We start from the raw sequence: 12481 nt of genomic DNA, 5'->3' as shown, positions 1-12481 counted from the left end.
AGACAGCGGAATGATCTTGACAGACAGAAGCTTCAAAGCATGTAGGTGTAAGAGCCCCCAAAAGGGGTTGGCTTATTTCTTTTTTTCTCTTTTGGTTTCAAAGCAGAAATGTGGATGTTCTTTCTGCTGTGTCTCTGTCCTCAGCTTACCTCACATTTCCCTCTTATCTTACTATTTTGATGCTATTTGATGCTATGGGTAGAAGTTTTCTCTGAGGTCACCTCCTTTGCTTACTTGTCATTTGTCTTTCTACAACAGGAGTTCCATCATCTTCCTCTGAAGACCTAGCCATCTTGCTCCATGAAGGTCAGGACAGTCTGACATGCACTTGTTTCTTGCCTCTTTACCTGAAGAGTAGTCCTCTTCCATTGTGTACATTTTTTTCTTAATAGGGGAGGGGAGGGGAGAGCCAGTACCCCCCCTCCCCTTCCCTCCTTAAACCTTGGGGAAGTAACCCCCATTGCTTTCCCAAGATGGCAGACCCCATCATGGATCTGTTTGATGACCCAAATTTATTTGGTCTGGACTCTCTGACTGATGACAGCTTCAATCAGGTCACACAAGACCCTATTGAAGAAGCCCTTGGACTGCCAAGCTCTCTGGACTCCTTGGATCAGATGAACCAGGATGGTGGAGGTGGTGATGTGGCGAATTCATCAGCAAATGACTTGGTCCCCCCACCAGAGGAAACAGCCCCCACAGAACTTCCCAAAGAATCAACAGCTCCAGCTCCAGAATCTTTAACCTTGCATGATTATACCACTCAGCCCGTCAGCCAAGAGCAGCCAGCCCAACCTGTCTTACAGACACCAACGCCAACATCAGGACTTTTGCAGGTCTCCAAAAGCCAGGAGATCCTGAGCCAAGGGAATCCTTTCATGGGTGTCTCTGCCACAGCTGTCTCCTCCAGTAGTGCTGGAGGACAACCACCTCAGTCCGCCCCTAAGATTGTTATCCTTAAAGCCCCACCAAGCTCCTCAGTCACTGGTGCCCATGTGGCACAAATTCAGGCCCAAGGTATCACCAGCACAGCTCAGCCCCTCGTGGCTGGCACAGCCAATGGTGGAAAAGTCACTTTTACCAAAGTGCTAACCGGCACTCCCCTTCGACCTGGTGTTTCCATTGTCTCTGGTAATACAGTGTTGGCCGCCAAGGTCCCTGGGAACCAGGCTACAGTTCAGCGCATTGTCCAGCCCAGCCGACCAGTAAAGCAGCTGGTCCTACAGCCAGTTAAGGGTTCAGCTCCTGCTGGAAACCCTGGGGCCACAGGGCCCCCACTGAAGCCTGCAGTTACACTGACCTCTACACCCACCCAGGTGACTTGAGTGAAAGGGGGAGGTGAATTTTGGTTTAGTAGCGGGCCCAGCAACTGTGTGAGAGCAAGCACATAAGAGCTGTCTCTAGGAAATCTGCTTAAATTCCACCTGTACTTTTTATCAGTTAGTGTTGATAGCCACGTTATTTGTTACTTACAAGGTGAAAGCAGTTAGTGTTAATGCATTTTTTGAGCTCTTACTACATATTTACACTGTGCCTAGCTGGTGCTGAACAAGATAGACACAGTCCCTGTCCTCACAGAGCTCACCATCTGCCAGGAAATACAGACCTTAAGCAAGAACTCACAGTGGTGGAGGATACAAACTTACACGAGTACTGTAGGATGCAATGGGAACAAAGAATCATTTTTGAAAAATATGTGTATTTATATTTGCAAGACTTAAAGAAACTATGTGTATCTTTCCTGTTCTTATTATTAAGATTGTCCTCCTCCAGCTTTGCCCAGTGAAAAGACTTGTTTCTTTTATAAGAAAATAAAGACTCTAGCCTCTGAATCAAGGGCCAGAAGAATTTGGAGGAGGGGAAGACAGTGTTCAGATAAGTAGGGCTGGTGAAGAGAAGCTCTGAGGAGGTGGATTTTAGTTTAATGTAAAGACTTTTATTCTAATAGGTTTCCAAAGAATGGAATGACTGCCTTAGGAAATAGCAAGCCTTCCAGCAGTTTTTCAAGAATAGACTTGGTACCCACTGGGCAGAGGTTATAGAAAAGATTTATCAGGACAGATAGGAAGATGAACAAAGGGGATTGTACTGTCTTTTCTGACCCTCAGTTTTTACAATTCTAGGATAAGGAAAACTGGTGTAAATATGAAGGGGTCTACCCTTCTTTAATGTCCTACCTCTCTTGCAATTTCCTCTCTTTACTCTAGGGTGAATCGAAACGCATCACACTGGTCCTCCAGCAGCCACAGTCTGGAGGTCCCCAAGGACACCGGCATGTCGTGCTAGGGAGTCTACCAGGCAAGATAGTGTTACAGGGCAACCAGCTAGCAGCCCTGACTCAAGCCAAGAATGCCCAGGGGCAGCCTGCCAAAGTAGTAACCATACAGCTGCAGGTGCAGCAACCACAGCAGAAAATCCAGATTGTACCACAGCCTCCATCATCGCAGCCACAACCCCAACAGCCACCCTCCACCCAGCCAGTGACTCTCTCCTCTGTGCAGCAGGCTCAGATAATGGGACCAGGACAGGCCCCGGGACAGAGACTTTCAGTACCCCTCAAGGTGGTACTTCAGCCACAGGTGAGACTTAACATGTTGGGATAAGAAGGCAAACACGCTCTTAGTCCCCTGACGTTATCCTCAGCAACCACTCACTGTTGAATGTGGGACCAGTCTAGATTCATATCTCTAAAGTGAGATGCAGGCTTTTCTTTCTTTCACCCATGGGAACCTTATTTTAATTATATCATGAAAAGATTTGAGGGTAATTGTTGGGTTTAGGATAAGAGATGATTTGTCTAATATTTGTCTTTAAATTGTTTTATTTACAATCTTTTCCTGATATCCTTGTGAAATGAAAATGACTGAAAATAACCCCTCATCTGAAAGATAAATAGTCTTGAAGAGGTCAAGTGCTTATCTATCTTTCCTCCCCCTACCCCCACCCCACCCCCCACTGCTCCCAGGAAGATAAAGGTAGGATAAGAATGGAATTTGAATTTTCTTACTAGCCTAGACACTAGGGTTGTCTGTGTTGTTTGGAAATTTTATGGAATTGTGGAGATGAGTATTGACATTGACATTAGAAGCATGGCTAAAGAATATTGAAGGTTAATTTGGCACAATTGCCTTTTCTCATCCGCATCCCACCAAAAAATACTTTTTTAAAAAAAAGCGTGCTTCTAGGTTCAGTAAGACTTGATATGAGTCTTATTCTTAAGGAATTAGAGAACTAACGTTTCTAGTCTGTGCTTCAGGGCTGTTTGATTCAGGTCGTTTAGCTCTAAGCATGTTGAACTATAGTGTCTTTATTTCTATAGGCCGGCTCTTCCCAAGGGGCCTCTTCTGGGCTCTCTGTAGTTAAAGTTCTCAGTGCCAGTGAAGTGGCAGCTCTGTCCTCACCAGCAAGTTCTGCTCCCCATACTGGGGGCAAGACAGGAATCGAGGAAAACCGTAGGCTGGAACACCAAAAGAAGCAAGAGAAAGCAAATCGGATTGTAGCAGAGGCCATCGCGAGGGCCCGTGCTCGGGGGGAACAGAACATACCTCGCGTCCTGAATGAGGATGAGCTGCCTAGCGTCAGGCCTGAGGAGGAAGGCGAAAAGAAACGCAGGAAGAAGAGCAGTGGGGAGAGGCTCAAGGAAGAAAAGCCAAAGAAGAGCAAAACATCTGGTACCTCCAAAACCAAGGGCAAGAGTAAGCTAAAGTGAGTGCTACCCTTTGCTGTTTTGATGGGATGTTTGGGGAGAGTGCATATATGTTTAAATTCCTGTTTTTAAATTCATTCTGTATATAGCAGCTACAGAGTTCAAGGGGATCTGTCATAGAAAATAATAAGTCCTTTCTCTTCTCTGTCCCAAGTGAACATCAAGGCCTGGGAAAGACAGCCAGTCTTGAGTTAGGGGTCATGTGTAAAAGCTGTATTCTTCCTAATTTTGTATCACTGTAGTGTGAAAGACTTCTCCCTAGCCCCCTACGACCCATGCCGGTAAAAGAGAGCTGCTGCAGACATAGCTGCCCTGTTCTTGCATTTCATGTGAACTGGAGAAGATTTCAGCAGCCACTGTCAGCCATAAGCAGTCTTGACAGAACCATGGCTTGCCACATAACTTGCCACAGTTGAGTGTGCTCTCTTCCTTCCATGTCTTGTAGCTTCACTCCTTGTCTCTAGCTTCTACTCCCTGAGATGCTTCAGGCTTTGTGGTGTAATTATAATAATGCTTTATATTTGTTCAAGGTTTTATAGCTTAAGAAAGCAAGTTTCATATCTGTTATTTTACTTGATCTTCAACAGCTATCACACTAGGTTTTATTATCAGTGTTTGCTAGTTAGAAAATCAATGCCGAGCTAGTGACAGAACTGGGACTAAAACGAGGCCTTGTAATTCTTAGTAAGGAACTGGTTCTGCTGTGTTATGCTACCTTCATTCAGGTATTTGTGAATACAGTGGTAGCAAAAATTTGTCAAATTTGGTATAAAAGCCAGCTGGTTGTTTAGAAACCCCAATATCTTCTTTTTTTTCAAACACCCTACCCAGACTGAATATCTAGAGCATTGGAGAAGGCAATGGCAACCCACTCCAGTGTTCTTGCCTGGAGAATCCCAGGGATGGCGGAACCTGGTGGGCTGCCATCTATGGGGTCGCACAGAGTTGGACACGACTGAAGCGACTTAGCAGCAGCAGTATGCCTGGAGGTTTCATATGTGATAGGTTAGATTAATTGTATTTTCTACTCCTAAATTTTCCTTGGCCTTCACTGTAACTGAATTTGGTTTTTCCTTTTTAGCACCATCACTCCTGTGGTGGGTAAGAAGAGAAAACGTAATACCTCATCTGATAATTCAGATGTAGAAGTCATGCCTGCACAGTCACCCCGGGAAGATGAAGAAAGCAGCATTCAGGTAAAAGAATCCCTAAAAAACTTCATGAAAAGATCCTGTTTACTTCTGACAGGCAGACCAGGAATAGATAGTGAGAGACCATAAGCCTATGCATATTTCAACAGCTTTTCTAAACCAGAGGTAGGCCTAAAAAGTAAAAGAGGCAAAACCTGGTCATGGTCATGTCTTAAATTTTATTTTTTTATTTTTAGGCAAAACATGTATTACTCTAAAAATGCATATTACTCTTCAGTAGTCATTTTTTCAAATTCCAGTGTTTCAGAGACTAAGCAGATATGCAGTTATGCTGCAGTTGCTGTTTTGGGTATGTTAGTACTTTGGTCTTCCTTAGAACAGCCCAGCTGTCCTGTGTGCATTACTTCTTCTGCACTGAGGGTTTTGACTCTGTGAACTGGGGCGCTTAAGGCACAGTGTTTTTGCTACCTTTTAAAGATGAGAAACGTTGGAAAGAGAATAGAAAAAGCTGGATCAAAAGAACTTTAGTCCTCTGTCTCTGTTGCCTTATGGTACCATCTTTGACTCTAGTTTCCAACCACGGAAAGAAGAAGCTATTAATGATTCAGGATACCTATAGTACTTCTGAGTAGCTCTAATGGGTCTGGCTAGTTTACTTAGCTATATCTAAATTCCTTATCTGAAAGTGGAGGTTTGGACTAAACAAACCTCAGGTGCCTCGCTAGCTATCAGTACTTTATAAATGTCTCTCCTCTTCCTTAATATATATTCATTGCATTGACAAACTGAGACTTGGATTTTTCTGGGGGATATTAACATGTGAGGATAGCCAAGACATTTTTGAAACGGAGAGTGAAGCAAAAGCTAGATTTAACATACATTAAAGTATATTACGAAATTATAATTACCAAGAGTTTAAAGAAGAAATAGCAGAGTGAAAAATAACAGAGTCTAGAAACAGATCCAGATAGTTTTGAGACATTAGTATGTAAGTTAAAAGGCAATTTAAAACCAGTGGAGAGAATTGCATGGTGGTCCAGTGGTTAGAAGTCCACACTTTCATTGCTGAGGGCCCGAGGCTCAATTCCTGGTCAGGGAACTAGGATACTACAAGCCACATGATGCTGCCAAAAAAAGAAAAAAGATAATAAAATCAATAAAAATCAATGGAAAGAAAGATTATTTAACACATTATGTTAGGATGACAACTCATTTATGAAGAAATAAAACTGGATTTCTTGAATTACTCTTTAAGAAAAACGAATTCTAGTTTAATCAAAGGTCAAAATGTAAAAATTGAAATCATGGACCTTTATAAAATGTGAATGAGTTTATAAAATGTGAATGAGTTTTTTAAAGTAATTAAAAAATTAGGTAGATCTTTCTAAGGAGGGTATTAAAATTTCCAAGTCATAAAGGGAGAGATAGATATATTTACTATATAAAAACTATGCATATGTAGCAACAACAAAAAATGCTCTAAATAATATAGTGTTTAAGACCAAGACCATTTCTTGGGTTCTCATGTTAACTCTAGTATTTACTAATATTGTCACTTAAGGCAAGTTTACTTAACCTTGTGGTGTCTCAATTTCTTCATCTCTAAAGTACAGATAGTAATATCTACTAAGTAGAGTTGTTAGGATTAAATGTAAATGTTTACAAAGCACATAGAACAGTGTTTAGGTAAGAGAGCATAGTAAGAGTTATATATGTTTGTTAAATAAACAGAGTTAAATAAAGTGTTATATAATCAAAACACCAAGTGAGTATGGCAGAAACTATCACAGCATTGTAAAGTAATTATCCTCCAATTAAAAATAAAATTAAAACACAAACTGAAGGCAAATCTTTGTAATACAAGAAATACAAGAATTAATAAAATTAAAAAAGTGGTATATTAATTTACTAGGGTTACTATAACAAAATACCACGGGCTAGATAGTTTAAACAACAGAAATTTATTTTCTGACAGGTCTGAGGGCTAGCAGTCCAGGATCCGGAGGTCTGGTTGCCTCCGAGTCCTCTCTCCGTGGCTTACAGAGGCTGCCTCCTCACTGTGTCCCCGCGTGGTCTTCCTCAGTGCGTGTGTCCCTCTTGTCTCTGCATGTGGCCAGATTCCCTTCTCTTTTAAGGGCACTGATCCAGTAGTGCCCACCCTAACTTAATCACCTCTTTAAGGCCCTGTCTCCAGACAGTCACATTCTGAGGTACTAGGGGGTTAGGATTTTAATGTCAGACTTTGAGGAAACACAATTAATTGACCTAATTGTGTTTCCTCAAATACCAGTCTTGGCAGCGGAGGCCTCACAGTCCCCTAGTTGTCCTCCCCAGATGTAACTTCTGTTATTACTCTTGTGTATCCTTCCAGAAATATTCTTTGCTTTCACAAGCACTCTAATTCCACTTCCACTCAATGTTAGTATTCCATACCTATTCTTCTGCGCTGTACTTTCTTCTCTAACAGTGTATCTTGAATATAGTTCTTTATTGGAAAAGATAGATCTAGCCCATTCTTCCTCACACTCTTTTTTATTATGAAAAATTTGAAATAGACACCAAAGTAGAGAAATTATTTAATGAAGCCCCACGTTCCATCATCCCAGAAGGTTCCCTGGTACCCTCTTTTCAGTCAGTTCACCATCCTCTCCCTCCCATCTCCCCATAAGCAACAATTGTGCTCATTTCTGTTAACCATAGATTGAACTTAGCCTGTTCTTAAACTTCATGTAAATGGAATCACATAGTATATACTCTTGGGTCTCACTTTTTTCAGCATAGTGGTGTTCAGAATTATTCACGTTGATGTATCAGAAGTTCATTCCTTTTTTTTTTCTTGAGAAACATTTTACTTTAGGAATATACCACAGTGTTTATTCATTCTATTAGACATTTGGTTTGTTCAGTTTGGCGCTGTTTTGAGTAAGGATGCAGTGGATAGTCTTGGTACACATGTACACATGCTTTGTGGACATAGGTTTTCGTTTCTCATAACAAAATAGCCAAGAGTTGATAGACTGTGGGGTAAACATTTGACCTTTTAACTTTATAAGAATCTGCTGCCTTCTGAAGTGATTGTCATTTTATACATCGACCAGCAGTGAGAGTTCCAGCTCCACATCTTCACTGTTCATTCTTGTTTGTCTACCCCATTCTTTTTATATAGTTCTATAGTATTCCATTTTTTGACTATAGCATAATTTGTTCAATGCAACCCTGTTGGTGGGCATTTAGGTTTTCTCTGGTCTTTTACTACCACAGATAATGCTGGCAGAGATTTGTTGTTCTTTGTTGTTGTTGTTTAGTTGCTAAGTTGTATATAACTCTTTTGCAGCCCCATGGACTGCCAGGCTCCTCTGTCCATGGAATTTCCCAGGCAAGAATACTGGAGTGGGTTGCCCTTTCTTTCTCCAGGGAACCTTCCTAACTCAGAGATTGAGTCTCCTGCATTGGCAGGCAGGTTCTTTAACCACTGAGCCACCAGAGAATCCCACAGAGATTTGTATACATGTACAAATTTATCTGTAGGATAATATCTTTGAAGTGGAATTGTTGGGTCAATGGGTAGTGTCAAATTTTGTTCTATAGAAATTTTCTGCATGCCACTGTGTACTCTCACCAGCAATGTATGAGTTCCTATTTCAAATATTTGATCAAACTCTCAGATTTTTGCCTCTCAGTTAGATGCAAAAAAAAAAAGGTAGTTTAGTTTTCAGTTGTAACAATTTTATTGTGAGTGTGAGCATCATTTTACATTGAAAGCCATTCGTGTTTTTTTCCTACAAAAGTTATCTGTTCATGTTATTTGCTCATATTTCTATTGTATTGATTTTTTTTCTTAGTTATACGATCAAATTGATCAGTCACTTTATCAGAAACACCTTTCCTACTCCAGGATTATTTAAAGAAAAAAATTCTTCCACATCTTTTAGAAATTTTGTCTTTTTTTAAACTTTGAAATCATTCAATCTTTTTATAAATTTGTTTCTCTAGATACAAGAAACAAATTTGTTTGGCTAGTGGTTTGTTTTCAATCCCATGTATAGAATAATCCACTGTTTCCTCACTGATTAAAAGTACTATTTTTATCATGTTCTAAATCCACCTAAGTATTTTAATCTATATTTGGACACTATTTCATTGATCTGTTTATCTCCTCTTGGAGAGGTACCAAGCTGTGTTAATCAGTATAGCTTTATATTGGCTTTAACATCTGATAAGGCCAAGTATACCTTTTCATATTTTTATGGTTATTCTTTGATGTTTAGTTCTCTGTTGAATTTTAGAATCAGCTTATCGAATTTAAAAGTTTTGTTAAATTTGTTTTTCAAATTTTGTGATTGAGGAGTTTATATGTGTATTTCATTATTTCGTACTAAATTTAATACTTAAGATGATCTTTTTTCATAAAAAGACTTTTCTTTTATTGTATTTTCTGGCTTAGTCTATGTAAGAATGCCATTGATTTTTAAAAATTAACTTTATGCCAAGCAAATTTATCAAATCAATTTTAGTACAATTGATTGTACTAAATTGTACTACTAAGTACTAAAATTGAATTTACAAATCAGTTTTAGTAGTTCTGCTTTTAATGACTCATTTGATTTTGGATTTTCCAGGGGTTATAATCATTACTGAAAAATAATTTTTTCTCTCCATCCTTCCTAATTTTTATCATGAGCTGCACCTATTACTGAGATTATTTAATTAAATTTTGCTCAACCATTTGAAAGAATGAGGTAGATCTGAAATTCATTGATATGGAAAACATCTCCAAGAAAAATGTTAACAAAAAGTAAGCAGCAGAACAGTATGTGCAATATGATCCTATTTATTAAACAAACAAAACTTTAGAACTAAGACAGACAAACAATTAGAAACAATGTTTTTGTACCAGTGGACTCCAGGGCTGCTCCTGGTGTGAAGTTCATTGTACCCTGCAGGTAGAGAGTTTAAAGAGTTTTATTTCAGTTTTTCAGTGCCTCTTGCCAATAGTACCCAGGTTACTTTCAGATGGATTCTGATACTATAATGAAAGAATTCAGGAAATTAATATTTACTCAGTACTAGAATAAGTTACATGGTTTAACATCACACAATTTGATAAACAAGCTCTTTATCATCTTTTGGTTTGATTTTTCCTAGGGAATTTGGAGTCAAATCTAAGTACATGACTATAGGCAAATAGTTTTAAAGGTTTTCTCTTTGAGAGACCTAAGCAGTTATTTTGACTGTTTTTGCCCCTGTAGAAGAGGCGCTCAAACCGCCAAGTTAAGCGAAAAAAATATACAGAGGATCTGGATATAAAGATCACAGACGATGAAGAAGAAGAAGAAGTGGATGTAACTGGTCCAATCAAAACTGAGCCTATCCTTCCTGAGCCAGTGCAGGAACCAGATGGCGAGACTTTGCCTTCCATGCAGTTCTTTGTGGTAAGCTGAGAACTTAAGCAATTTGAGATGTATATCTTGCTGCTCACAATCTCTTTGTTTGACTGACTGCATCTTTTCTGCAGGAGAATCCCAGTGAAGAAGATGCTGCCATTGTAGACAAAGTGCTTTCTATGCGTATTGTGAAGAAGGAGGTGAGGCCTGTTTTCAATGTTAGCCCATAATGCTACAGTTACAGGCTTTATGTAATGAGCACTTTTGGATGTCAGTTTATATCGCTACAATGTAGTTACAAGAGATAGTGGAGAAAAGTTAGGTGTAAAGTAAGAACTGTCTTATTGCCCCTTCTTTCACTTACCTGTTTAAATCCAGAAAGGGCTTATTTTCTCCAGCTATCAGGCTTCTAGCATTAAAATGCCAGATTAAGTTCTTTAATCCTTTAGTCAGTGATATATCCTAGATGATGTATTTTATTCTTGGTATGAAAGTCTACCACGTGTGCTAAAATTAAGGATTCTCTTTGAGAAATGAGTTATTAATAACTGTAATTTTTTTCTTCCAGCTTCCTTCTGGACAGTATACTGAAGCAGAAGAGTTCTTTGTCAAGTACAAGAACTAGTACGTGATCTATGCAAAAAGCTTTTCACCCCAAATTCCACAGGGTTGTAAAAAGTTCTCCTGTATAGTCTATCCTGATTGGGAATGTGTCCCTTTTTTTTTTTAAATAGTTTTCCTCACCCAAATTGTTTCCAGTGAGGAAAATGTTCAGAGAGAAGCTCAGAAATTGACTGATTAATATTTGCCTACAGAAAAGTGGGGTAAGGGTGGTTGCTGATAAAATCCCATGTAATCCTGACATTAAGACCTTGCTACTCAGTGTGATCCATCGACCAGCAGAACTAGCATCATTTGGGAGCCCATTAGAAATGTGAACTTTCAAGCCAGCCCTAGACTAAGTGGTTGGTGTAAAAAATCAAGTTGAAGAGGCACTGATCTAAGAGACTAACTCCCCATTGAAGCAACATACTCTTAGGTCTGCTTTTGGTTAATCTCCTCATCTCAGACGCTAGCTTACCAGTTCCACTTTCTCATACCATGGCTGACTATTTCCATCTTCTTTAGCTCCTATCTGCACTGTGAATGGGCTACCATCTCGCAACTGGAGAAGGATAAGAGGATCCATCAAAAACTAAAGCGCTTCAAAACCAAAATGGCTCAGATGAGACACTTCTTCCATGAGGTAATTAGGGATAGGTGTTGCTTACCATTTATTTCATAGAAGCGTACATTTTTGGGGTTACCCCTGACCGTTCAAAAGACTTATAGTTGCTTTATATGTATGGTTATATAAGTTTCATTTCAGTCATTGGACTCTCCTTATTTAATTGCCCTATGCTTTGTTTTACCAGGTTAAATATAGTCTTTTTGTAAGTTATAGAATGTTTTGAAATTGAGTTGTTTGATATTCATGAAGTATTTTCAAAACAGATGATAAACTATCTGGCCCACTTCAGGCATTCTTCTCCCTCTATTGTCAGTCTTTAACAACTGATGCTATCTATAGACATAAGCAACCATATCATTAAGAGGGAACATTTATTTTCTCAAATTTCTAATCCAGTATAACTAGCAATAGTGATACAGGAACTTTAATATCTTACACCCAGTATTACTACTAGTTAAGTACTGGAGCATCTGTGAGAATCTCTTGAGCTGTATTTTAACACTCCATTTTTCTTTGAAAACTTTTTGTACATATATCTTTTCCAAAATGGGTTTTTTTAAATCTGTATTTAATATACTAAGTGCCTTGAGAAAAAGAATTCTTTTTCAAAGTTTCTTAAGACCTAAAGAAGAAGAGGTCTAATAAGAAGAATGAAAGAAAGAATAATGTATAGCTTCAGCAAAAAAAAGGCCAGTTGTGGCCAAATACATCTGATGAAGCTAACTTTATATAACCAGATTTGTCAATAAGTGAGTTATATTCCACATCACTTCGAGAGAGCAAGTAGGACCATGTAGGTTTTATAATTTCTTTTTATATGAAAATAAAATAATGATTGGGTTGTGGAGGGTTTTTTTTTGGCCTATGTTCTTTTAAAGCCTAATTTGTGAAATGTACAGTGAAACTGTAATCCCATTTCAGCTGATACTAGATATATAATTTGTGGCCACTGAGCCAAGCTCTGCTAATCTGACTTGTGTACCAGTCAGATTTGCCTTTATAGGTAGGT

General features: G+C 39.0%; 1 protein-coding gene across 7 annotated transcripts in view; it reads left to right on the top strand.

Annotated features, from left to right (window-relative positions):
- CHD8 (chromodomain helicase DNA binding protein 8) overlaps positions 1–12481 on the top strand; it is a 58430-nt gene that overhangs the window by 18646 nt on the left and 27303 nt on the right. For 5 of the 7 annotated variants that reach the window (XM_070378325.1, XM_005900554.2, XM_070378322.1 and 2 more), the window contains exons 2-9: positions 259–1316; positions 2208–2579; positions 3320–3705; positions 4788–4902; positions 10107–10289; positions 10373–10441; positions 10810–10865; positions 11370–11487. In XM_070378325.1, coding sequence (XP_070234426.1) covers positions 474–1316; positions 2208–2579; positions 3320–3705; positions 4788–4902; positions 10107–10289; positions 10373–10441; positions 10810–10865; positions 11370–11487 — 2142 coding nt within the window. In that variant the 5' untranslated portion in view covers positions 259–473. The remainder of the gene's footprint in view (positions 1–258; positions 1317–2207; positions 2580–3319; positions 3706–4787; positions 4903–10106; positions 10290–10372; positions 10442–10809; positions 10866–11369; positions 11488–12481) is intronic. The other 2 variants (XM_070378326.1, XM_070378327.1) reach the window with 1 other exon arrangement.

Source organism: Bos mutus, chromosome 10 (assembly GCF_027580195.1).
Source record: "Bos mutus isolate GX-2022 chromosome 10, NWIPB_WYAK_1.1, whole genome shotgun sequence".
NCBI lineage: Eukaryota > Metazoa > Chordata > Mammalia > Artiodactyla > Bovidae > Bos > Bos mutus.
Note: the sequence above shows the minus strand (reverse complement) of the source record. Positions and strands in the feature narration are given on the sequence as shown.